Source organism: Micropterus dolomieu, linkage group LG12 (assembly GCF_021292245.1).
Source record: "Micropterus dolomieu isolate WLL.071019.BEF.003 ecotype Adirondacks linkage group LG12, ASM2129224v1, whole genome shotgun sequence".
In the NCBI taxonomy this organism is placed as follows: Eukaryota; Metazoa; Chordata; class Actinopteri; order Centrarchiformes; family Centrarchidae; genus Micropterus; species Micropterus dolomieu.
In genome coordinates, this window is record NC_060161.1 from 29,779,203 (window position 1) to 29,802,288 (window position 23,086).

At 41.4% G+C, this 23,086-nt stretch overlaps 2 protein-coding genes across 3 annotated transcripts; one reads left to right on the plus strand and one right to left on the minus strand.

Moving 5' to 3' along the window:
• Positions 1-543: 543 nt before the first annotated feature.
• Positions 544-16,399, minus strand: abce1 (ATP-binding cassette, sub-family E (OABP), member 1). Its single transcript, XM_046065926.1, has 19 exons — positions 16,241-16,399; positions 14,861-15,002; positions 14,677-14,762; positions 14,343-14,440; positions 13,665-13,782; positions 10,355-10,492; positions 10,195-10,264; positions 9,014-9,110; positions 8,836-8,925; positions 7,422-7,543; positions 6,596-6,720; positions 5,604-5,700; positions 4,315-4,374; positions 4,135-4,193; positions 3,457-3,567; positions 2,804-2,946; positions 2,536-2,658; positions 2,335-2,446; positions 544-936 (listed from the first exon to the last, which is right to left on the minus strand). Exons 2-19 carry the CDS (start codon positions 14,961-14,963, stop codon positions 889-891), a joined length of 1,800 nt encoding a protein of 599 aa, XP_045921882.1. The 5' UTR covers positions 14,964-15,002; positions 16,241-16,399; the 3' UTR covers positions 544-888.
• anapc10 (anaphase promoting complex subunit 10) lies at positions 16,131-19,047 on the plus strand. 2 transcript variants are annotated; one of them, XM_046065940.1, is made up of 7 exons: positions 16,131-16,223; positions 16,336-16,554; positions 17,082-17,197; positions 17,294-17,384; positions 17,587-17,707; positions 17,836-17,889; positions 18,314-19,047. In XM_046065940.1, exons 3-7 carry the CDS (start codon positions 17,083-17,085, stop codon positions 18,491-18,493), a joined length of 561 nt encoding a protein of 186 aa, XP_045921896.1. In that variant the 5' UTR covers positions 16,131-16,223; positions 16,336-16,554; position 17,082; the 3' UTR covers positions 18,494-19,047. The 2 variants fall into 2 exon arrangements, with proteins under 2 accessions (XP_045921896.1, XP_045921895.1); XM_046065939.1 differs by having other exon boundaries at positions 16,133-16,223; positions 16,336-16,560.
• Positions 19,048-23,086: the final 4,039 nt, after the last annotated feature.

Genomic DNA, 23,086 nt, shown 5'->3' on the forward strand with positions numbered 1-23,086 from the left:
TTGTGATTAAAATATAATTAAATCAAACACATTGAACATTTGTTATGTTAGTGAGGAATATTATATCGCGATAATTGTTTTATTGCCCAGCCCTAATAGTATTAATCTGAATCTGCAGTGTAAATCATGAAATAATTGTAGTGAAGTGAAAAAGCATAATATTTCTCTGAGATGCAGTGGAGCAGAATTAGGAAGGTGAATGAGAAGTACTAGCAGCTCATTTGTATTTAGCCTCAGCTGTACTTGTTTAGCAACTGTACCAAAACAATTTCCCCTCAAATCAAAGTATTTGATTCTGATTAATGCATCAATACTTACAATCAAATAATATTCTGAAATACATTCTGCATGAGTACTTGAGTACTTCTTCTACCACAAGTGAATGTTAGACCTGAACAGGCTAAGTACGTTGTAGAAATGGTCATCCTGTGAGCTTCAGAGGGCTGCTGTACTGTGTGTTTACGCAATATTTCAACATTAGCTGCTGCTACAGAAGCTACTACGATCACTCAAGACAGGAAATGAAGGGAAACAGTTCTTGGATCAGGTGGCATCAGTTTATTTTCATTTGTTGTAAATGCATGAGTGTTAAAATATGCTGCTTAATGTTCCACAATGTCGCTGGCTTGTGAATTCAGCCCAGTATGTTCAGGCTGACTGACACAGAATGCAATGCACTTTTAATTTTTAAACGTTTCACAACATTGCTGGCTATTGAATGCAGCCCAGTACATAGAGGCTGATGGGTTATTTTCTTTCATATGATTTAAACATATCTGCTGTTGAACGCAGCCTGGTTGTACTTATAGTAAATGTCAAGGCTGCAATCAGACTTTGAACGTAACCTCCTCGCATGGGGCGTCGCAGTTGGTCACGCAAGAAGTCATCTTAGTCGTCCAGGAAGAAATAGTTCCCGCTCTTCTTCTGTTCTGTGTCCTAGTAGAAAGAGAGGGCAGTGTGTCTCTTTAAATACAACTTTATTGGTAAGCTGAGGCAGTGATGACGACAATGCTAGGACGTAAACACTACAGGTCATCTGAAGACTTTTTTTAGGACACAAATGGGTAATAATACAACATCACCACCAATGTTACTCAGAGTGAGCAAACATTCAAGATGCCCACAGAAAAGCTCAATAATTACTGCAACTAACTGGTTTTGAACTTTATCTTTTTAATTTTTTTTATGCTCCAAAGGGTAAGTTTGGTATTTTTCAACCATGTTTTTGTGTCTGTCACTAATTGGGACGACATTAATTGAAACTGGTCCAGTTTTGACGAGTGCGGCAGCAGGTAGCAACAATATCCTTGAGGGAAATTGTGCCCTGTCAAAGAACATCCACTGAAGTGGACACTCACAGGCTCAGATTGTTATTAAAAGTCTGTAATTATGGAAAGGATTCCCACAAAGAGACCTTTTTTTGAAGAGTAAGTTGCTATATCGCCAGACTCACTTGACAAAAATAGTAATTTCACTTCTCTGGTCTACCTACTTGATTGTTTAGTTATTGAGTGACTTTGGTATTTTAAAAGGGTTAAAAGCACCAAAGGGCCTAATTGACCCTTCTTTAAGCCACGCCCCCGTAGTTACTGTTGCTAAGTCAGACAAACTGACCTTTATCACGGTGCTGCCACTGTTTATTACTGCGATCTCTGAAAGAAGCAGACAGTTCTGCAGTTGCATTTGAAGGTTGCATTCAGGCTGTCAAACTGACGTGAAAAAACAAAGACAGAAGCTAAAGCCTTACCGATCACAGAGTAACTTAAAGGTGAACCAGCGCATTACCCGACTACTGAGGAAGAGGACAACGAAATTAAGGATCAACAGTGTTCCTGTACAGCTCTATTCACCATCACTAGAGCTTTATAACGTTACATTCAGTAGCAACAATCCACAGCTGACATTTTCTGGAGAATAAATCGTACTTCTCCTTTCAGCCTCTCTGGGTAGCGACTGTAACTATTACAAGTGCCCCAGGAACAGCGTTTTGGAAAAATATGGAAAAAGAAAGCTAGAAAACGACTCCTTGTGCTTACGAGCCAATGAAGCACAGCCTTAGAAGTGTCGGACCTCAGTTAGAGAGAGTTCTATACTGTGATTCGCCTGCTGCGTATTCGGGGCGTGGCTTAGCGAAGGGTCAATTGCCCACAAGGACTATGTTTTCTGCTGCCGACTGCAGTGCGCTCGCTTAAATACTGGACCAGAAAATCTTGTTCTAGTTAGTCACAAAGACAGAAAAACTTTGGAAAATAAGGTTGGAAAATACAGAAGTTAACTGTTAACAACAATACACAGCTGTGTTTAACGTCAGCGGACCAGACGGGGTGTTTGTACCTTGATGGAGTTGAGCTTGTTGATGCGCGGCCTGAAGTTGTTCGGGTCTCTTCTGAACGTGATTTCCAACAGGGAGAGAAACCGGTTCATTCCGGCTAACAGACTCTGAGGACTGAGAAGAAATTCAGTCATCAGCATCACAGCGAGCGTTCGAGTTCATATTGTGCGTGTTTTAAAAGAAAACCTCATTCTGGGACTTACGTGTTAGCCATGGTCTTCTTGGAGGGAATACCGTCGAACACGATGACTCTGTCAGCCAGGTAGGTCGCCATGATGAAGTCGTGCTCCACCACAAACGCTGTCTTCTTCGCATGGAGGATGTACCTGCACAGAAACGCACACCGGAGTCAGGCAGGCAGCAGGTGGGGAAGAGCAAGGACAGAGGACGTGTGGAGCTGGAGGAAAGTATTAAAGGAGTGAGGGAAAGGTGAAGGGGAAACGGTAGGGGGTAAATAAACGTGTTAGCGACCTCTTGATGACCCTGGCGGCCATCAATCTCTGCTCAGAGTCCAGGTAGGCCGAAGGTTCATCAATCAGGTAAACATCAGCTGGTTTTCCCAGACACAGAGTGAGAGCGACTCTCTGCAGCTCACCACCAGACAAGTTCTGCACCTGAGGGGGCAGGAGGGGGGGGGGGTCAGTCAGTCACTCTGTCCTCGTTACGTCTCCGACAGACAGGAAGTGTCTTCAGCTGTAACGAGCTGTAACCAGTCTCAGAGTTTTCAAATGACAAAAATGATCTCAATACAGAATAAAGCATCAGAGATCAGATGAAGCGGATGCATTTCCAGGAGATTTTGTGCCGACATAAAATAAAAGCCTCCCCCGTAAAAAAAAACAAAAAAAAACAGTGAAATAACATTAATTGGTGACTACTAAATTTCTGTTATTGTGACATCTCTAGTTTGTTGTTCAGGAACTATTACAAGCACCAACATTCATGTGGATGGATAAACACAGTAATTACGACGTACTGCTGAGTCTGTGGTTGCTTAGCAGCAGCAAAACAGCACTCATCTAAATAAAGTGTTCAAACTTCACAGCCGACAGTGAACTTCCTGTGTGATGTGACACCGGACAGCTCGTGAAAGAGACTGGAGTGTGTGTGTGTGTGTGTCTTACATCCTGGTCTATGATGCTCTCTATCTGCATCGGCTTCATGACGTCGGTGATGAACTGCGGGTGGGTGTAGGCATCTCTGATCTTCTCGTGCAGCAGAGCGCGGACGCTTCCCTGCAGACACACAAACACAAACAAACACTCTTCGTGTCTTCAAAATATTCACACGGCCGTCACATTAAGAGTCTGAAGCTCTTTGATGGACTGAACTCACATCAATGACGCACAGAGAAAACTAGAGCTGCAACAAGGAATTAATCTGCCAACAAATTTGATACTCTTATTTAAGCAATTTTTTTTTAGAAGAAATTACAAAGAACTCCCATTATAACCTCTCAAATGTGAATATTTTCTGATAGTAATCTCTTTCAAGACACCACATCAGACTAAAGTTTTTAATTTGCTGTCGTTTGACCATAAATTAATTAATCAGTTAACAGAGAAGATAATCACTTTTCGCAGCCTTACACAAAATATTTCTTCCTGTTTCCAATCATACATCAGCCTGCTCTCAGCATAAGCTGCTTTTCATACAGAAGAATTCAAGAAAACTGCACTGACGACTGACTGTGCAGAAAAACTGCGAGGGAACTCTGGTTGCTGACTTTAAAAAACAGCAGAATGAACCTTTAATAGTCAGCCCGCTGGTACAAACTGAAAAACATCGTTTTACTGACTGACCTTGAACTTGGGGCTGATTGTCTGAGGCTTGTAGCTGACGTTCAGGATGGGGACCTCACCTGAAAGAGAGAGCGCAGGTGAGTGAGTGAGTGAGTGAGTGAGTGAGTGAGTGAGTGAGTGTGTGTGTGTGTGTGAGTGTGTGTGTGTGTGTGTGTGTGTGTGTGTGTGTTAGACACTCACCTCCCCCGTCAGATTTAAGCCCTCCAGCCAACATCCTGATGAAGGTCGTCTTCCCTGTGCCTGCAGACACAAACATAAATCCATTACACACAAACAAAGAAAATAATTTATATATTTATTATTTATATTCAGGGCTCTGTATCATTATGGATGAAAATGTCGGTCGGTCCACCACTTTGGTCCAGACTGAAATATCTACAGCTTCTGGATGGATCGCAGCGGTGGGATAAAACAATGCTAAGGGCTGCGTCGGTGGGGGCGTGATGTTTAAGGAACCGGTGAGAGAATGAAATCTGGTCCAGTTTAAAAGTAATACATTAATTATCAGACACCAAAACACCTCCCAGACATTTAATAATAATAAACATAGATTTTCATAGTCTGGAAATTATCACAAGGTAGAAATACGGTGTCCACGTTGTAAAGTAATCTACCAGGAATGAGTCTTGCCAGATGAATCAAAGGGCTGTGTTTTTTTTCATGCAGGGCTGCTGTCGGTCTGAAGAATATTTAAAGTAATTTTAGGGACCAAACTGCAGCGCAGTAAATGCTGAAACGCCTGACTTGTGCAGCAACGTGACTGAAAACAAGCCAGCAGAGAGCGGTCAAGAGGGGTTCAGAAAACAAGGAGAGCAGCTGAGGAAGAATTCAGAAACGCAGTGACGTCAGAAACACCGTCACCATATTCAGTGTCAACGCCCACCTTACTACAAGAGGTGACTCAGCTGAAACTTTCAGAAGGGGCTAAAGGTCTCAGAAGTTAAACGTACGAGATTTCTGACGGCATAAATGTTGATTTAAATCAGGACCCACCTACTCTACCAGACAGTTTATTACCCTGTGTTACGACTGATTTCAGTCCCACCCAAAACATTTAAAACAGGGATTTAAATAATCCCATTACAAATAATCCCAAATACATTTACATTTATTCATTTAGCTGACGCTTTTATCCAAAGCGACTTAAAATTGCTATATATGTAAGAGGTCACACGCCTCTGGAGCAACTAGGGGTTAAGTGTCTTGCTCAGGGACACATTGGTGGATGATCACAGTGGGGAGTTGAACCCGGGTCTCTCACACCAAAGGCATGTGTCTTATCCACTTCGCCGTCACCACCCCTTTGCAGTTGGTCCGCTGGGCCAAAACCCCTCAATAAGTCCCACCTCAAGCCTCAAAAAGGACCAAACAGTCGGATCTACAGTTTCTTCAAAGCAACCTTCATGCCGGCAGGATTTCCTGCAGCACTGTTGAGTCACACTGGATAAGTTTTACTGTTTACAGCTTACCGTTCTCTCCCAGCATCACCATGATCTCAGAGTCAGTAAATTCTCCTGCTTTGATGTCCAGCGTGAACTCGCCCAACGTCTTCCCCATTTCTGGATACTGAACAACAACAAGAAGTCAAACTGCAGGCTCAAGCTCAGAGGACACAATCCTAACTTCTGTTTATTATAGAAAACTTCCCCTCACTTAACACAAGATGACGACGATGATGAGGCAGGCAGTGAGGGAGGAAGGGTGAAAGGAAGAAACAGTGTTTCTAAAACGCAAGAATGTAAAGAACAGACTTGTGTTCTTGGGGAGAAATTTTTTTTTTCTTGGAAGAATGAACTCTGTGCTGACAGTTTCAGACGATGCGCTCTTGCTGGTATAATAACACAAACCCTCAGCACAGAGGCCGCCTGCAGCGCTGCAAAACAACAGCCAGGCTTTATCACCCAAAACAAAAAGCTCAGAAATGGAGATATTGCAAAGTTTTGACTTAAAAGAAATATGTTCTGTTAAAAATATATAAAAATGATAGCAAATAAAAAAGTGCTGTAACCACACTGTTTATAATAAAGCAACGACACTCCCCTTTCAAACACCTTCTGTTGTTTGTTTGTATTTAAAAATATTTTATATCTACGCAGCTGATTTCTGCCTCAAAACGCCTCAGTAATTTTTTGGGGATGAAACAGCAAACGAAAACTGCACTGAACGTTCTGTTGTCGGCCTTTGTGAGATGTGTGTTGAAATGAATGCTGGGATTTTTGTGCGGTCAAGTTCATACAAGTTACCGGCCGATGCATCCTGGGTAAAATGAGCGTGGGAGCAAAAACTGTTCTTGGCGAAATGTGAGCTTGTGAATTTGGACCTGGGCCTCAAAAGACGACGTTTCAGGACAGGAGAAGAGACGAAGAGAGAAGAACGTGTCCGAGGTGTTGGAAAGAAAAAGGAGGAAGTGAAGAGTACAGACAGGGAAGATGAAGCGACTGAAATAAAAAGGTGAACTGACCTGGTAGTGCCTGAGTCTCTTCACCTCCTCCTCATTGGCCGTCTCAGCCACCTTGAAGACCAATGAGGTCTCACGAAACCTGAGATTCTCCGTGGGAACGTAACCGTCCAGGAAGATGTTGATACCTGAAGGAAGGAGGCGGAAATTAAGAAGTTACAGAGGGATAAAATGTGTTTAATACTCCGCTTGTTTCCGTTCCTATGAAACAAATAACTACGTATTTACAGTAACTTAAAGTCTTATTGATCCAACTGTAGCCAGAAGGTTTTGCCAGTTGACGGCTGCTCGTCATGTTAGCCTTGCTTAAAACTATAATACAAACTAATCACAGTAAACTCAGCACATTAACATAAGAAAAGACGGATAAAACAGATAAAAACTGTGCGTTAACAGGTCAGTAACTGAGGCTATTGATGAGAATATCTTTCCAACAGATACATGCTGTAAATAAATCACCTGTGGTCCACTTTAACATCTTAATGTCGAACATCAGACAAACTTCTGCATCCATGGAAAAAAACAAGAACTTTAAGGACTACTTCTCTTATGATTCTTAGATATTAATTTTAACACCTCAAATTAAATACAAGACTTTTTGATACCAAATAAAAGGCAATTTAATTCCTGCTGCATGGTCGTACCAGGTAGAGAATGATGGGAAACCAGTGGGGACAACAACAATAACTCCCAAGCTTCAACAAACTGTATCTGTTGTTTCCCTGCTGAGGTGGAAACATGCGGGCCCTGTGACAAAACATTCATTTTGCTCCTGTAACGTATTTCTAGTGTGTCACGTTAATCTGTGCGTGTTTTGTTTGAGTTTTACCCTCTCGGACGCTGAAGGGCATGGTGACGACTCCGTAGGCGCTGGGGACTCCGTACAGACAGCAGATGAAGTCGGACAGGTAGTCCAGCACACTCAGGTCGTGCTCCACCACAATGATGTACCTTGAACATAAATGAGTACATGAATCGTTTTGAAGCTTCGGGGGCTTTAAACGCAGCAGAACAGTCTCATCTGGTGGTTTGTACAGCAGCTTATACAGCAATGGGCGGCAATGGGCGGCCCGCGCGCCAGAGTGCTTTGATAGCAGAAAAGTAAAAAAATAAATAAATTGATAGCGGCTGGTGCTGAAACAGATCTCAGTCATAACGGCTTCAGTTGCTCACATAATCAATTCCTCTTAAGTGATTGTGCCTCCAAAATAAAAGCGCAATGTTTTTTGCAGCAATGCTTCATGTTGAGTTAATTGAGAGCTTTTACTTTGAAAAGTTCTGAAGGACATTCGAAAGAGTCTCTGACCTGCTTGACACACCTCTGAGAAAGCCATCAGTAAACGTGTGATTGGATTCCCCTGAATTTCCTCAGGGAAATGAAAATAAGAGTCCATAGGTTTATGAATGCGCAAAATTTGTTTAACAAGGGAGAAAAATGTCTGCCGTATGTTGGGATCGATCATACAACCCTCCCGACGGGAGTCCTGCTCCTACCCACTGAGGATTTTAAATAATCTGACTTTGTTCTGGCCCGCCATGTAACGGCTTGAAAAACATTTGGCTCGATGCCAGACTTATTTGCAGACTCCTGTTATAAAGACTGGAACCAAAACACCACCACACCTCGCTAATTAATTAATAATTTTACTTTCATATGTGCATTAAAAGTCCATTCAAAGAATCCTGCGTGTAATTACTGAATCTGTAATCCTTTTGTTTAGAAGCCTTGATATAAATATTTTTACTGACTTAATTTACCTTATTGGTGTAGACCTGACATTGATTAAATTACTTTTATTACTTGGTATCAGGAGGAATGTAATGTACAACACCACATTTCTCAGCTACTCTCTATGTATCCCTCTAAATTGCTGATTTGAGGCGGGCGATGTGGCCTTAAAATAATATAACGATATTTCAGGTTGTTCCTGGCATAAAGACATTCTTGACAAAGTGACAAAATACTGAAAAATAGTTTTGGTTAAGAACTCACATTAGCTTATGAGCTCTCCTGTTTGCTGCAATGGCCCCCGTTTGGTGTTAAAACTCTTTTTGCACTTCTTTCATATTAATCTGATCTTTTTGTAACTAAACCGCTTCCACACGACTGAAGTCGCTCCTCTTTGTGGAGCCAACTCCTCCATCGTGGACCTGGTAGCAATGTAACGTTTGCTTTCAGCGATGCTTGTTGTTGCTGGGCGTAACGTTATGACGTCAATACGTCAACAAGTCAGAATGTTTACCTGTCCGGGGTGATGAGCGAGCGGATGGTGATGGCAGCCTTCAGCCTCTGTTTCACATCCAGATAACTGGACGGCTCGTCGAACATAAAACTGCAGCAGAGAAACAGAAAAGAAGCCGTAAGTCGGAGGTTAAAGGTCAAATAGTAACAGTAGAATCGGCGGTAGATTGTTTCCTCACATGTCGGCCTTCTGGATGCAGACGACGGCGCAGGCGAACCTCTGCAGCTCTCCTCCGGACAGATCCTCCACGTTCCTCTCTCGCAGGTGGCTCAGATCTGTTCGGGAACAGCACAAACAAAAAAAACAACCAATCACAACGCAGACATGGATAGTTTAGAGCTAACGGCAGAAACAACGCAAACAGTAAAGTTTTGTCTGCCTGTTGTGAGGATTTTTCAAAATAACAAATAAACAAGAGGAAAAAGTAATAATTAACACTTCGGTACAAATATTTGACTTGTTACTCCACAGAAAAGAGTCACACAACCTGTTCCACTACTTTTGTGTTAGAGCCTATAACATTTAAATTAGGGCGGTGAGGGCCTGCAATAAAATAAAACAAACAGTCACATGGTCACATTTGAGGAGCTGGAGACGTTCACCCTCTGAACAAATTGTTTTATGAATTCACCTGTTCATTTGTCAGAGGAAATTATGTTTGTTTTTTTATAAAAGTAAACGTGCAGCATTGTGGTAGAACAAACACTTTGCCACCACAAAACATACACAGAGAGAGTGGCACATGGGGGACGATCTCAGAAAGAAGCAGACAGTTAGACAGATAGATGCTAATGCCTAGTGATCACAGAGTAAAAGTGAACCACCGCATCACCTGACGACTGAGACAAAAGACAACGATATTAAAGATCAACACTGTTCCTTCCTATTCATTATTACAATCATTAAAATGTAAATGCAGTAGGTTTATATAACGTTAAATTCAGTTGTTAGTTAGCTAACTAACATTACATTAGGAACAATCCACAGCTGACATCTTTCTGGATTTATTTTAGGTTTTGGAAAGAAAATAAATCGTACTTCACGACTCCTCTTACATTAGAGTGAATGAAGCGCAGCCATGAAAGTGTCGGACCTCAGTTAGACCTATACTGCGCTGCGATTGGCCAGCTATTTAGCAAAGGGTCAATTGCACAAAAATCCCCACCCCAAATGCATCAACATTTTCATTGCAGTTTTTTAGAACAGGAGGCATTTTAGACCGTGAAATCCTGGAGGGACTGACATGTACTCGAGCGGACTGAGGGTGGAGCTGGGGAGGGACACGCATGGCCACGACCTGACAAGTGTTTGTTTAATTGTGTGTATACGTGCTGTGTGTGTGTGTGTGCGCGCGTTTACCGAGCTGTTTACAGACGATGGTCTGTGTGTCTGTGTCGTCTTTCCTGCTGAGGATGGACCCTACGGACCCCTGGAGGCAGACGTGAAGAATTAAATTACTACATAAACACTGAAACCAACCTTTGATCAAAGCAGCACCGGACGTGTTTCACTTGTTTACCTTGACGGTCTTTGGGATCTGGTCCACGTACTGCGGTTTGACGATGGCCCGCAGGTCGTCCTCCAGGATTTTGGTGAAATAGTTCTGCAGCTCAGAGCCTCTAAAGTAGGTCAAGATCTCCTGCCAGTCTGGAGGATTCTGGGATAGAAACACACAGTCATAAATACAATAAAGATGTGAAACAGAAGTAAAGGAAGTGACATTGACACTTTATCCAAAAATAACTGTTTAATTTGGTCCGACAGCAGCTGGATATTAACGCAGTGTTTCCCATTAATTAACGAGACTATGGCGGCCCGGCACAGTCAATTTTGTTCAGCCATAGTTTCAACATGAAGCGACTCGAGACAACCACTTTTCTTTTGAGGTCATTATGTTAACGTTAAGGGTTTGAACTGCGTTGAGTGTTTCCACTGTCACTCGTTTATGAGAACGCGGTCAAGCTTGCCGCTACATTTGGAGTGCACACGTATTAGAGCCTTTATGGTAAATGCAGTTAAAAGGAGCAATGTCAGACTTTATTCTGTTTCAGTACGAGAGTGTCACCTGAAGAGAGGCAATACGAGCACAGCATACAATCTAATTTATGTTGGTGAGTTGGTGAGTGTAGCGCGAGGATACACATGCGACAAAGTCCGGTTTTCAAAATAAGGTGTTAACACAACGTATACAGTATGGAAATAAGATTAATTCGTATTATAGCATTATAGTATCTTTTTATATTTTTTTGTATACTTTACTAATTTTTTTGATCTCCTTACTTTTTATATATAACTATTTGTCTTATGCGTACTGTAAGCAACAATTCATACCAAGGCTAATTCCTCGTATGTGAAAATGTACCTGGCAATAAACCAGATTCTGATTGGATTATATTTACAGGAAGTATAAAACATATTGTGTGTTATGTGTTCATTAAAAGTAAAATACAATGTTTGGGAAATTACTTAGAAATTATTCTTTGATTTAGGGTTACGGTAAAAACACTAAATAAATGAGTTGACTTTTTAACTGTTTCATCACCATTTATATCTGTACAATGTGTTTATTATCAAATTGTTTTCTAGGCCACAAATGTTTTAACAGGAGTTCTTCATAGATCATAGAAGTACTTCATGCCCCCGGACCGCCCTGGAGGGTCGAAGTCCACCCACCATAGTCTCACAAAATCCTGTGGGAAACACTGAGATGATTAAAGTAAAGTTGTTGTTTTTAAAAGAAATGATTGTTTCTGTAAAGCTCATTAACTCTCTGCGTCATGTGACCTGAAAACCATCTCCAGTAACAGTACACACTGTTAAATAAGAGGCCGCCCTGTAAATAATCCTGATTTAACTGCTGTAGAAGAAGCTTCGATAGTTAACCCAGTTAAGAGTCACGTTTTAAACATGACATTACAGTGATCATCCACTTAAATGGATCAGAAAGCTTGGGACAGAATCATTTTAACTTTAATTTGAACCCTTTCAGGCTTGAAATATTAAATCACGAGTTATTTTTTTGTGTGTATTTTTACTTTTAAACAAGTGAATAACTGGGCCTTTTCTTTCCTGATATATTTCGATATGCACTGCAGTGGACACCGGGCATCAAAAGTGATTCAGTGGAATTCAATGAAAAGGTCCATAAAACTATAATAAAAAAAATAAAGCAAGTATTAAAATAAATTATATATTAATATAAATAAAAACCTACAACCTAAGGCAGAATCTAATTGGCAGAATATTCCCTTTGGTGCATTAAGTGGACAAATGTATTTTCAGCCACAGAACAAAATGTAAAAGAAATATATAAATAAAACCAAGATAAAAGTATTTCTAACATCCTATTAAGTTGGAATAGGTTTTTCTACGGGTATACTTTTCTGAGAATTAAAATGAATTTATAGCTATTGCTGAGGTGCATCTCTACTTCCCTCCCTTTTATGAATTTATGATGCAGTATACCACTATAACAGAGATGTAAAAGATAATCAAACAGAATATCAGACGACCCTTTGTGGGTTCGTACCGTGGTGGTTGGGATATGGTACTAAAATTTAAATGGTTTCCAAATATCTGTCCACTGTAAAGGACATCATGCATGAATTAAGCACTTTTCAAGGTACCTAAATAATAAATTTCCAGACTCTGGAAGCCTGGATCGTCACATCTAAAATGTTAATATAAATGCAATTGTAAAACAAAGTTTCCACAGTAATCAACATACCGTTTATTGTCACTTTGTCTATTTTACCAGCTGTTCATCTGCACGTTGACTGAATGTTTTGATCATGATTATTCAGAGGATGACGAGTGAACAAGAATAGATTTGTTGAAGATGAAGTATTTACCTTGAAAACATAACTGCTAAAATTTCAAGACTTTGTACAAACCTTGTCCAAAACAGCAGTCTAAATAACTTGCTCACAGTGATCAAGTCGTCTGGTTACAGTCTTCATTTCTTGCAAGCTCTCATGTTCTTCAGCTCTCTTCTAAATTATCTGTACAAGGTTCTGGCTCAGTGAGTTATTTTGCCCTCCTGTTCCTGCTCTGCTGGCGTTTTGGGGATGTTTACAGCACATAAATATCGTCCCCCGAAGCAAAGTGAGTAAAATGTGTGACGCTTTCATCCGGACCCTTCAGACAGGGCTTAAAGCACAAGTTTGAAATCAGTAGATATCCAATCTGTCTGTTTTATTACTTTACATTCACGTATAAAAATGCAAATTAGAAGGTCATCTGCATGAGAAACAAAGAAAACCACCAGTAATAATAATCAAAAACTCAAGCGATCAATTTGTCTTTTTCAGTTATCACACCTGAAGGTGGAGGAATATATTTACTAGAACTGCAACAATTAGTTGATTCAAATAAATGAAAATTACTAGTCAATTATTTTGATAATCGATTAATTGTTTAAGTCATATTTCAAGCAACATCTGCTGATTACATCTTCTTAAAAGTAAGATTTTGCTGCTTTTATTTGTTATTTATGACAGTAAATGAAGAGTTTGGGGTGTTTGGACCGTTGGTTGGACAAAAGAAGCAATTTGAAGACGTCACTCTGGGAAATTGTGACATTTTATAGATAATCTTACAAATACTTTGCCTATGAATCGATTATGGAAGTAATCGTATAGTTGGAGAAAATTAAAGTCTCGCCTTCTAGTTGACGGCTGGTCAAAATGGCAGCTGTGAGCAGCTACACCCGTTTTATCTCATCAGCACAGCACCGCTTTGTACTGTGTGTTTTCAAACCCCAGCAGCGTTACCGCCTCGCTCTTGTGTTCTGTGGGGGGGGGGGGACAGCAGGAAGTTTTAAGACTCACATCAAACTTGCCAAGGTTGGGTTTCTGTTTTCCAGCCAGGATCTTCAGAGCTGTGGACTTGCCGATACCGTTGGTCCCCACCAGCCCCAGCACCTCACCGGGCCTGGGGATAGGCAACCTGCGCACACACACAAACAAATAAATGATTACACCACAATGACACTATAAACATCATCACATGTGAACTGCCGTTAAGGTCTCAGTATGCTTCTAACAAACAAGGCTGTACAAAGTAAGTAGTAACAGTCCTGTATTTAAAATCCTACTTTAGCTAAAGTACTTGTTAATATTGATGCATCAATGTTTGAGCAGCATTTTACTGCTGGAGCTGCTTTATATTAGAGCTGGGTGATGTCTACAGAACCGGCCTCGGACGATGTGAAACATCAGGATGGACTATGTCATAAACCAGACGCCATGCAGCGCACCTGCTGCCGTGGCAACGGCTGATGAAAAAAAAAAAAAAAGACGATATACTGCTGATGGAGAAAGTTAGAGAAGCAGACAGTGAGAGCAGCGGGTCCAGCCGGCATATTTGTAGTGAGAGTTCTCACTTTCTTCCAGCTGTACTCAACATTATAAAAAAAAATCAATAAACAAAGCGTGCTCTCAAGGATCAGAGTATGTTCAGGCTCGAGTGCCACATGAAAACAGCATGGAGGAGTTAAAGCAGCGTACCGATGCAGTTTGAAGGAGTTGGCGCAGTATCTGTGTGTGGTTTCCTTCTCCAGGTTGCTGGGCAGGTTGACGATCGACAAGGCTCCGAACGGACATTTCTATAACGGCAAGACAAGACAAAGCATCAGAACAGTCAGACCTCAACAAAAAAACAGCTGCTGTGGTTCTGTAAAAACATTTTGTGATCACAGTTACTAATAATTTCCAATTTGTCTTGACTCAAGGACAAATCCTGTTCTTGATTATAAAATTCAAGGATTACTGACTGTTGCACAGCACGTATAATTTATATTTTCTTAACAAAATATGGTTTGAAATCTTCAGGTGTAAATACCTTGATGCAGATGCCGCAGCCTATACACAGAGACTCTGAGATCCAGACAATCTTACTCTGTGGAGTCACCTCGATACACAGCTTACCTGCAAACACACACATTTAAACACAAGTTAGTTTTTGGTGTCTACCCTGTGGAAAGTGAGTCTGTCTGGATATGAGAACCAACTAAATGATCCCTCACCCATGCGGACAACTGGGCAGCTCTTCTTGCACTCCTGGCGGCATTTCTTAGGTTTGCATTTGTCATGGTTGACGATGGCAATCCTGGTGTTTTTATCCGCCATGATGGAGGGCTGGAATGACGGACGCTAGCACCTGTGGAGCTGAACGAAAGCGGCGACACGTTGATGAAATTTGGAGGTGTAAAGAAGTTCAAAGAGAAACTTATTTGAGAGTGAAGCTGTTTTCAACCGACACACACATACACATTAAATTCACTTGTTTGGAAACATGTATGCACAGGTATTTACTGATATTCAGGTACCAAAGCCACGTTAGATATCTAAATGTTGGGGATAGTGGTCAGGCTCGAACCTGTGTCCACAGGCAAACTGTTCAGTCTGCTGAAGCAACACATTCAATTCTAACAAAAATGCACAGCCTTTGCCTCTAACAAAGGGCTGCCAGGGATCTGCTATCACAGCCCGAAACCAGCTTCTACCTGTTTTCGACTGGAACCAAAATGAATGCGTTCTGGCTTTAATGCAGGTTCTGGATTAATGGATTTTCATTTCAGGCCCCAGGAGGACGAATTGACGTAAATGAAGCTGCTGCAAAACCACACCAGTTAGGGCATCGCGAGTCACACCAGACTCCATGAAAAAGTCTGGCCTTTTATCGTTGCCTTACCACAGAACGTGTTACATGCCTGGTACAACGTGAGTTAAGCCCTTTAACTATTCAGTGGTATCCGGCCTTTTCAACGCGACATACAGCTAGCACATGAAGTAAAACATATGAATAAAAATTAAGATTTTATATTCGGTTAGTCTGTTATACTCCTTACTGACTAACGTTACAGCCCAACACCGACACGCAACGGGCGGTGGCGAGCAGCACCAATAATGGATTTGTCCTCAAATAACCTGCTGATCTGTGAGTTATTCATATGCCGAATTCATCAACCAATCGTGGAAAATGACAAGACATCTTCAATCGTGCCCTTGTATTGGTACGCTTGTGTTACTGAGCATGAAACCCTTTAACTGGCAAATAATTGTACTGAATTTGGAGTATAATCATTTGGGTAACGTTCTATGAGAAAACATAATATTTTCGCCAGCAACAACAGCTGTGTTTAAAACTACACTGTCGAGCTATCGACCAACTCTACTTGTGTACACATATGAATACCTCGTCGATTTAAAACAGCAACACTGGAAACTATAACGCAGCTACCGTTACGTACTAACAGTTAGCCAACGTTAGCTTTAAATTAGCATCACTTTAGCAGCGCAGGCCCCGCACTTTGACAGCTGCTCGGTGGGGAACAGCTCTCGTTTTTGTGGCAATACAACCATAAAAGAGGCACAAAATCCGGAGCGGTAAGTTATAAACTCACCCCTCTTCGGCTCCCGTTCCCCTGCTTTGACGAAAATACACGCGTTGCTACGTTTAGACACAAAAAATTGGGAGTGAAACTTCTTTTTTTTCCAGCAACGTGTTCTTCTCCTGGACGCCGGCTGGAAAGATGGCGGGAGAGACGCACACAGCATGCGACGGCGTTGATGTGACGTCAGTAAGAAGCGACCTGGATTCACAAAAGTGGGAGATTCGAAGTGGCTGCGGCAAAACAAAGCGGATTTAAACATTATTTGTGTCTAAAAGCGTCACCTAAAGCACTGACACAAACATTTGGCAACTTTTACTAACCGTGTATGTGTAAGTCTTACTTATATTTCTATCGTAAACTAAGTTTTGGAGGCTTTGAGACAGTCTACAGTAGAGAAATATTAACTTAGCTGCTAGCAGCTAGCTGGAGCGCCCCAATGCAACGTTTGTTTACCTGTTTATTTGCACTGTATGCATTTCAGAAAATAATGAACGACTTATGGAAACGTTATGGTCAGATTTTATATTAAATTGAAAAGACACATGAGTTTACTTGAGTTATCACACCAATTAAAGCAACGATGACCAATTTGGCACTTACTAAGTAATTGTTAGCTGAATGAGATGATACTGGAATTGTCACTTATATGCCGAATTTCTCCTAAGGAGATATGAATTCACATAAGTGCTTAAATCAGATTATGTCATTAATTTACATCTTTAAAAATAAAAGCCAAAGTAAAAATGTTAGAAATTTGAAGGAAGTTTGGCGTTACATTTTTGACTTATGAGAAAAGGAACAAATAGTGTTTACTGTTTACTTGTGTCTCTTTCTTTCTCCATGGTTAAAGGATGGCCACCCCGAGCAAGACACCACCCGGCGCAGACCCAAAGCAGCTGGAGCGGACCGGGACGGTCCGGGAGATCGGCTCCCAGGCTGTGTGGTCCCTATCCTCCTGTAAACCAGGTTAGCCCCAAACTTTATGTACTGTCTGCTGTGTGTATACAGAGGGACTAATCTAGTCTGGTGTAATTTGAACTCCGTTTCTCCACCCATGTCCAGGTTTCGGAGTGGATCAGCTGAGGGACGACAACCTGGAGACCTACTGGCAGTCAGACGGATCCCAACCTCACTTAGTCAACATACAGTTCAGGTAACATGGAGTTGTGTTCCTTCATTACTGGGATTTCTGGGATATTTGCTGTACTCTCTTAGACACTTAGGACGGCTTTTTAGGCCAACAGGTGTAGGTTTCTTGTTTCTGGGGGGAAGAATCCAGTTAGCATGTATTTTTTTTCGTCTGTAACTGGGTGTCTGTGTTTATTGTCACTGATGTTTGTATCTGTTTTGTTCAGGAGGAGAACGACAGTGAAGATGCTGTGTATTTACGCTGACTATAAGTCAGATGAGAGCTACACACCCAGTAAGATCTCAGTCAGAGTGGGCAACAACTTCCACAACTTACAGGAAATCAGGGTAACAGCTCTTTATAATATTGTTGTCTGTCCTCTCCTAAATGTTCAGCCTGAATTTTATTACAGACTTTCACACTCAAATGATCTACTTTCTTTTCACCGTGCTCTTCCTCGTCTTCCTCTCTGCAGCAGTTGGAGATGGTGGAGCCCAGTGGATGGATTCACATCTCTCTGATGAATCAGGTAAGAAACTAATGTCTTTTTTTCACTTTTGAAACAGTGAAGCTTTTAGTGGTCAAAAACTCTACAGAGAAGCTTTTCAAAGTGTGTGTCTCCATGATTCAAGACCTTTTTATGTATGATTCTTTATTATATTTTGTTATCTACTACATTCTTTACAGTTTCAGTGGAAAAGTGTAAGAGTTTGTGTTTGGTGACATTATTCTTTATGGTTTTTAATTTGTACATTGAAAGACTTTTTTGGTACTGACTAAAATGTGTCTGTGGCACAGAGAGTATCGAGCTGTCAAGTACGAGTGCAGAAAGTTGAAAAGGTGTTCTTACCAGTACTGAACTTGAATTGTATCGGTCCTAGAATAAAATAAATAAAAATCATACCTGCCCTGTTTTACAATGAACATTGTGTGTGTGTGTGTGTGTGTTTAAGCGGACAAACGAACCGATCAGCACCTTCATGATCCAGATTGCTGTGCTGGCCAACCACCAGAACGGCAGAGACACGCACATGCGGCAGATCAAAGTCTACACGCCTGTGGAGGAGAGCTCCGTTGGAAAGTTCCCACGATGCACCACGGTGGACTTCATGATGTACCGCACGATCAGGTGACCGCCTGACCATCAGTGTGCCCCTGGAAAGTTTGGGAATCATGTAAGATGTCCAGCAAAGAGCGAAAATGGCACAGTCTGAAATATGGAGCTGCTGCTCATATAAACATCAGATTCTGACATGATGGGGATTGATTGATTCCAGAATTGATTAATCTCGAACTGCATATCATTAAGGTTTTTTTTAAATGTGACTTCTTTTTTTTTTTAAATAAAGTACTAATATTTAAAGGTAAGCTGCCAATATTAAAGATAACCACATTTAATACTGAAAATGGGGCAGTATTTATATGTTGTGATGTTTGAAGACTTAAAGAACAAACTCCTATTTTGACACGTTTCCACACGCAGGCTGATCTGGCCAGTAAACAATGAATGATTTGATTATTTTCACCAGGACAGGAGTCAGAGTTCATAAAGACGCCAGAATGTAGATATTTGGTGTCAGTTCAGAGTTTTTAAACTGTCACAGATCAAAACTGCTGTGCCTACAGACTGCCTACTGTGGTGGTTTTTGTTTTAACTTAACGTTGAATTAAATGTCTTTCAAAGCAACATGGCTGCCAGAACGTGACCGTGTCGATGAATGAAAAACAAAAAACTAAGTTTACAGAGCTGCAGGGAATGTCACAAGAAACAATATAGACAAAACACAAGTAAAGAGAAAAAACCCCACTGAATTAAAGTTTAGATACTCTGATATATGAAACTGGCAATAGTGACAAAGTGAAATAAGTTAAACTATTAGCTAAACAACTGTTACCAAAATGAAAAAAAGGACACTTGAAAGGAGTCTTTTAAGCATCACAGGACAGGTTCCAGACTATTCCAGGGGTCCTGGAGTTCCACAGACTTCTTGGGGTCACATACATACAGAGGTTCTTGTAGAGAAACTTCCAAGGCTGGATGATGATGCTCCAGGTGTTTCCATGATGATTCAGGGTTTTCCAGGTGATAGGAAGTAAGTTGCAACAAACCTCCATGAGCAGTGTTCGAGGATTCCCAGGGCTCCTCAAGGTAAGCTCTTCAGGTTACTCCACTAGACAGATGCTCAGGGACTTCCAGGGTCCTTTTAGGATGACTTATCCAGGTAAGCTTCAGTTTACATTCACAGTAATCATCATGACAAACAGGCGTCAGGATCAGGGGATTTATAATCTCTACATTCACCATATTATTCAAAGACACTAAATAGTGATATGATATTTACAAACACACAAGCTACAATAACGTCTGTTAAAGCGCAGGAGACTAAAGGAGCACGTTGAGCACTGGACACTGAACTTGGACTGAAGCCTCAGACCGGTGCAGTTCAGCAGTTTGACCACCAGAGGGAGCCACAGATAGAGAGCTCTCTTCACTGATGCAGTATACTGTAAATAGGGGTGGAGGGATTACGCAGATATTTTACTGAAGTAAAAGTAGCAATACCAGAGAGAACAAATAAGTTAGTAAAGTACAAAAGTATCAGCATTAAAATGTATTTAGAGTACAAAAAGTTCTCAGTATGTATTTTAGAATATCTTTTCTAATATATGTATTTCTTTTCCATAACCTGTAAAACATGTAAAGCACATCACATCAAGCTGATGTACACCTGGCTGACTCTTGTAGTTCAACAATAAGCATTTTATAAGAACCAATTAACATTAATAAGACGTTAAAGATGAATGAACGAAGGCCACATTCAGGTGGTGGAAGAACCGAGATCATCTACTTAAAGTTTAGATAAATCATGAGGATTAGTCGAATGATATATTTTTCTTCCAATCAACAAATCCCATGAAAATGAATGAAGCCAATCGATTTCCTAAATTGCAGACACACAAACCAACTCAACCGTGTAATAATGGATCGATTGTAATCTATCGTTTCTGAAGACAAGATAATCACTCTCTCAGAGGGAAATGATGCCAGTAATCCCTCTATTTCGTCTCGTTTCTCTGGTTGTGCACTACTGAGCACTTCAGACTCCATTTAACAGACTCAGAGGATAAATGAGTGACATTCAGTTGTTATCAAACTGCATGAATTACAAAGCAAATTTAAACCAATTTGTAATTAATGGATTGAATTGAAGTGGTTCACTGCAGAATATCTATTTGGTTGTTATGACCAGATGCATTGATCATTGACTAAGCTTCATGTCCTTAGCTACTTTAACGATTGTCAATCCTCTTCTCTCAGGGTACACATGATGTTTACTCTGAGGAATGAAGCAGACTTATAAGTCCCTGCAGAGGAGCATATGGAAGCTTTTTAGCTGTAAATTCACCCTCACATCCAGAGACCAGAGGTAGACTCCATTGTTGGAAAGCAGAGTTTAAAAGGACCTCAGAAAAAAGTCACTTACAAGATCGTCTTTACTTCATGTAAGTCATCTGATAAACATACACTGCTCAAAAATAATAATAAAGGGAACACCTTTGTTTTTGCAGAAAACAAAAATAGTGATTTCAAAAGGATTACAAAATGCCTGTAAAAAGAAATATACACTTTATAGAGAATTTATTAAACACTGAACTATAGAAGAAGAAAATAAAAATGAGAAATACACTGCTCAAAAAAATAAAGACATCTTAGATCTGAATGAATGAAATGATCTACTCCTTTCTTTACATAGTTGAATGTGCTGACAACAAAATCACACAAAAATGATCAATGTAAATCAAACCCATGGAGGTCTGGATTTGGACTCACTCAAAATCAAAGTGGAAAACCACACTACAGGCCGAGACTTTGATGTAATGTCCTTAAAACAAGTCAAAATGAGGCTCAGTAGTGTGTGTGGCCTCCACGTGCCTGTATGACCTCCCTACAACGCCTGGGCATGCTCCTGATGAGGTGGCGGATGGTCTCCTGAGGGATCTCCTCCCAGACCTGGACTAAAGCATCCGCCATCTCCTGGACAGTCACGTGGTGCAACGTGGCGTTGGTGGATGGAGTGAGACATGATGTCCCAGATGTGCTCAATTGGATTCAGGTCTGGGGAACGGGCGGGCCAGTCCATAGCATCAATGCCTTCCTCTTGCAGGAACTGCTGACACACTCCAGACACATGAGGTCTAGCATTGTCTCGCATTAGGAGGAACCCAGGGCCAACTGCACCAGCATATGGTCTCACAAGGGGTCTGAGGATCTCATCTCGGTACCTAATGGCAGTCAGGCTACCTCTGGCGAGCACATGGACGGCTGTGCGGCCCCCCAAAGAAATGCCACCCCACACCATTACTGACCCACCGCCAAACCGGTCATGCTGGAGGATGTTGCAGGCAGCAGAACGTTCTCCACGGCGTCTTCAGACTCTGTCACATCTGTCACATGTGCTCAGTGTGAACCTGCTTTCATCTGTGAAGAGCACAGGGTGAATTTGCCAATCTTGGTGTTCTCTGGCAAATGCCAAATGTGTTGGGCTGTAAGCACAACCCCCACCTGTGGACGTCGAGCCCTCATACCACCCTCATAGAGTCTGTTTCTGACCGTTTGAGCAGACACATGCACATTTGTGGCCTGCTGGAGGTCATTCTGCAGGGCTCTGGCAGTGCTCCTCCTGCTCCTCCTTGCACAAAGGCGGAGGTAGCGGTCCTGCTGCTGGGTTGTTGCCCTCCTGCGGCCTCCTCCACGTCTCCTGATGTACTGGCCTGTCTCCTGGCAGCGCCTCCATGCTCTGGACACTATGCTGACAGACACAGCAAACCTTCTTGCCACAGCTCGCATTGATGTGCCATCCTGGATGAACTACCTGAGCCACTTGTGTGGGTTGTAGACTCCGTCTCATGCTGCCACTAGAGTGAAAGCACCGCCAGCATTCAAAAGTGACCAAAACATCAGCCAGGAAGCATAGGAACTGAGAAGTGGTCTGTGGTCACCACCTGCAGAACCACTCCTTTATTGGGGGTGTCTTGCTAATTGCCTATAATTTCCACCTGCATGTGAAATTGATTGTCAGTCAGTGTTGCTTCCTAAGTGGACAGTTTGATTTCACAGGAGTGTGATTGACTTGGAGTTACATTGTGTTTAAGTGATCCCTTTATCTTTTTGAGCAGTGTATTGTCGGGTCGAAAATAAGGACCGGCCGGGCCAGTGGAAGACCTGGTCCTTACCCTAACCAACGTAATAAACTCAATAAAATTACTCTATTAGATCTCTTCTTTAGTCAAAAACTTCACTGGAGACAGTCAAGAGTCGGTGCAAAAGAGTTTATTCCAATAAAGCAGAGATAAACCCGAGCAACATCCCTGCAGGTCTCAGGATAGAACTGAGTTGGTGGTCAGCGAACATCGCCTTATATTCACCTTAAGCTCCACCTTATCTCCTCCTTCCAGGTGGGCGTTACACCTTAACTCCACCTATAGTGTTCGCTGACCACTCCTCCCCTTTGGTGAATTTCTTATCCTCTGCTGCCATCTAATGGCCTTTTTCCTCATACTGTTTTACCAAATTAACCCTTTCATTAATGTTACAATTTCCACTTTTTAGCTATTATTACATGTAATTATTGTTACCATTTATCTTTCTTTATATTTTTGACATTACTGGATTAGAAATTCACCAATATGTTTCAACTTCAGTCCCACCATATTTTTTAAAAGTT

Coding starts and splice junctions, on each gene's coding strand:
- abce1 (XM_046065926.1), bottom strand. CDS start 14,963: ATGGCGGATAAAAACACCAGGATTGCCATCGTCAACCATGACAAATGC. Junction 7,544..8,835: donor TCGCTCATCACCCCGGACAG/GTAAACATTCTG, acceptor TTTATGTTCAAG/GTACATCATTGTGGTGGAGC. Junction 4,194..4,314: donor GCTTAAATCTGACGGGGGAG/GTGAGTGTCTAA, acceptor TCTCTCTTTCAG/GTGAGGTCCCCATCCTGAAC.
- anapc10 (XM_046065940.1), top strand. CDS start 17,083: ATGGCCACCCCGAGCAAGACACCACCCGGCGCAGACCCAAAGCAGCTG. Junction 17,198..17,293: donor CCTATCCTCCTGTAAACCAG/GTTAGCCCCAAA, acceptor ACCCATGTCCAG/GTTTCGGAGTGGATCAGCTG. Junction 17,385..17,586: donor TTAGTCAACATACAGTTCAG/GTAACATGGAGT, acceptor TGTTTTGTTCAG/GAGGAGAACGACAGTGAAGA.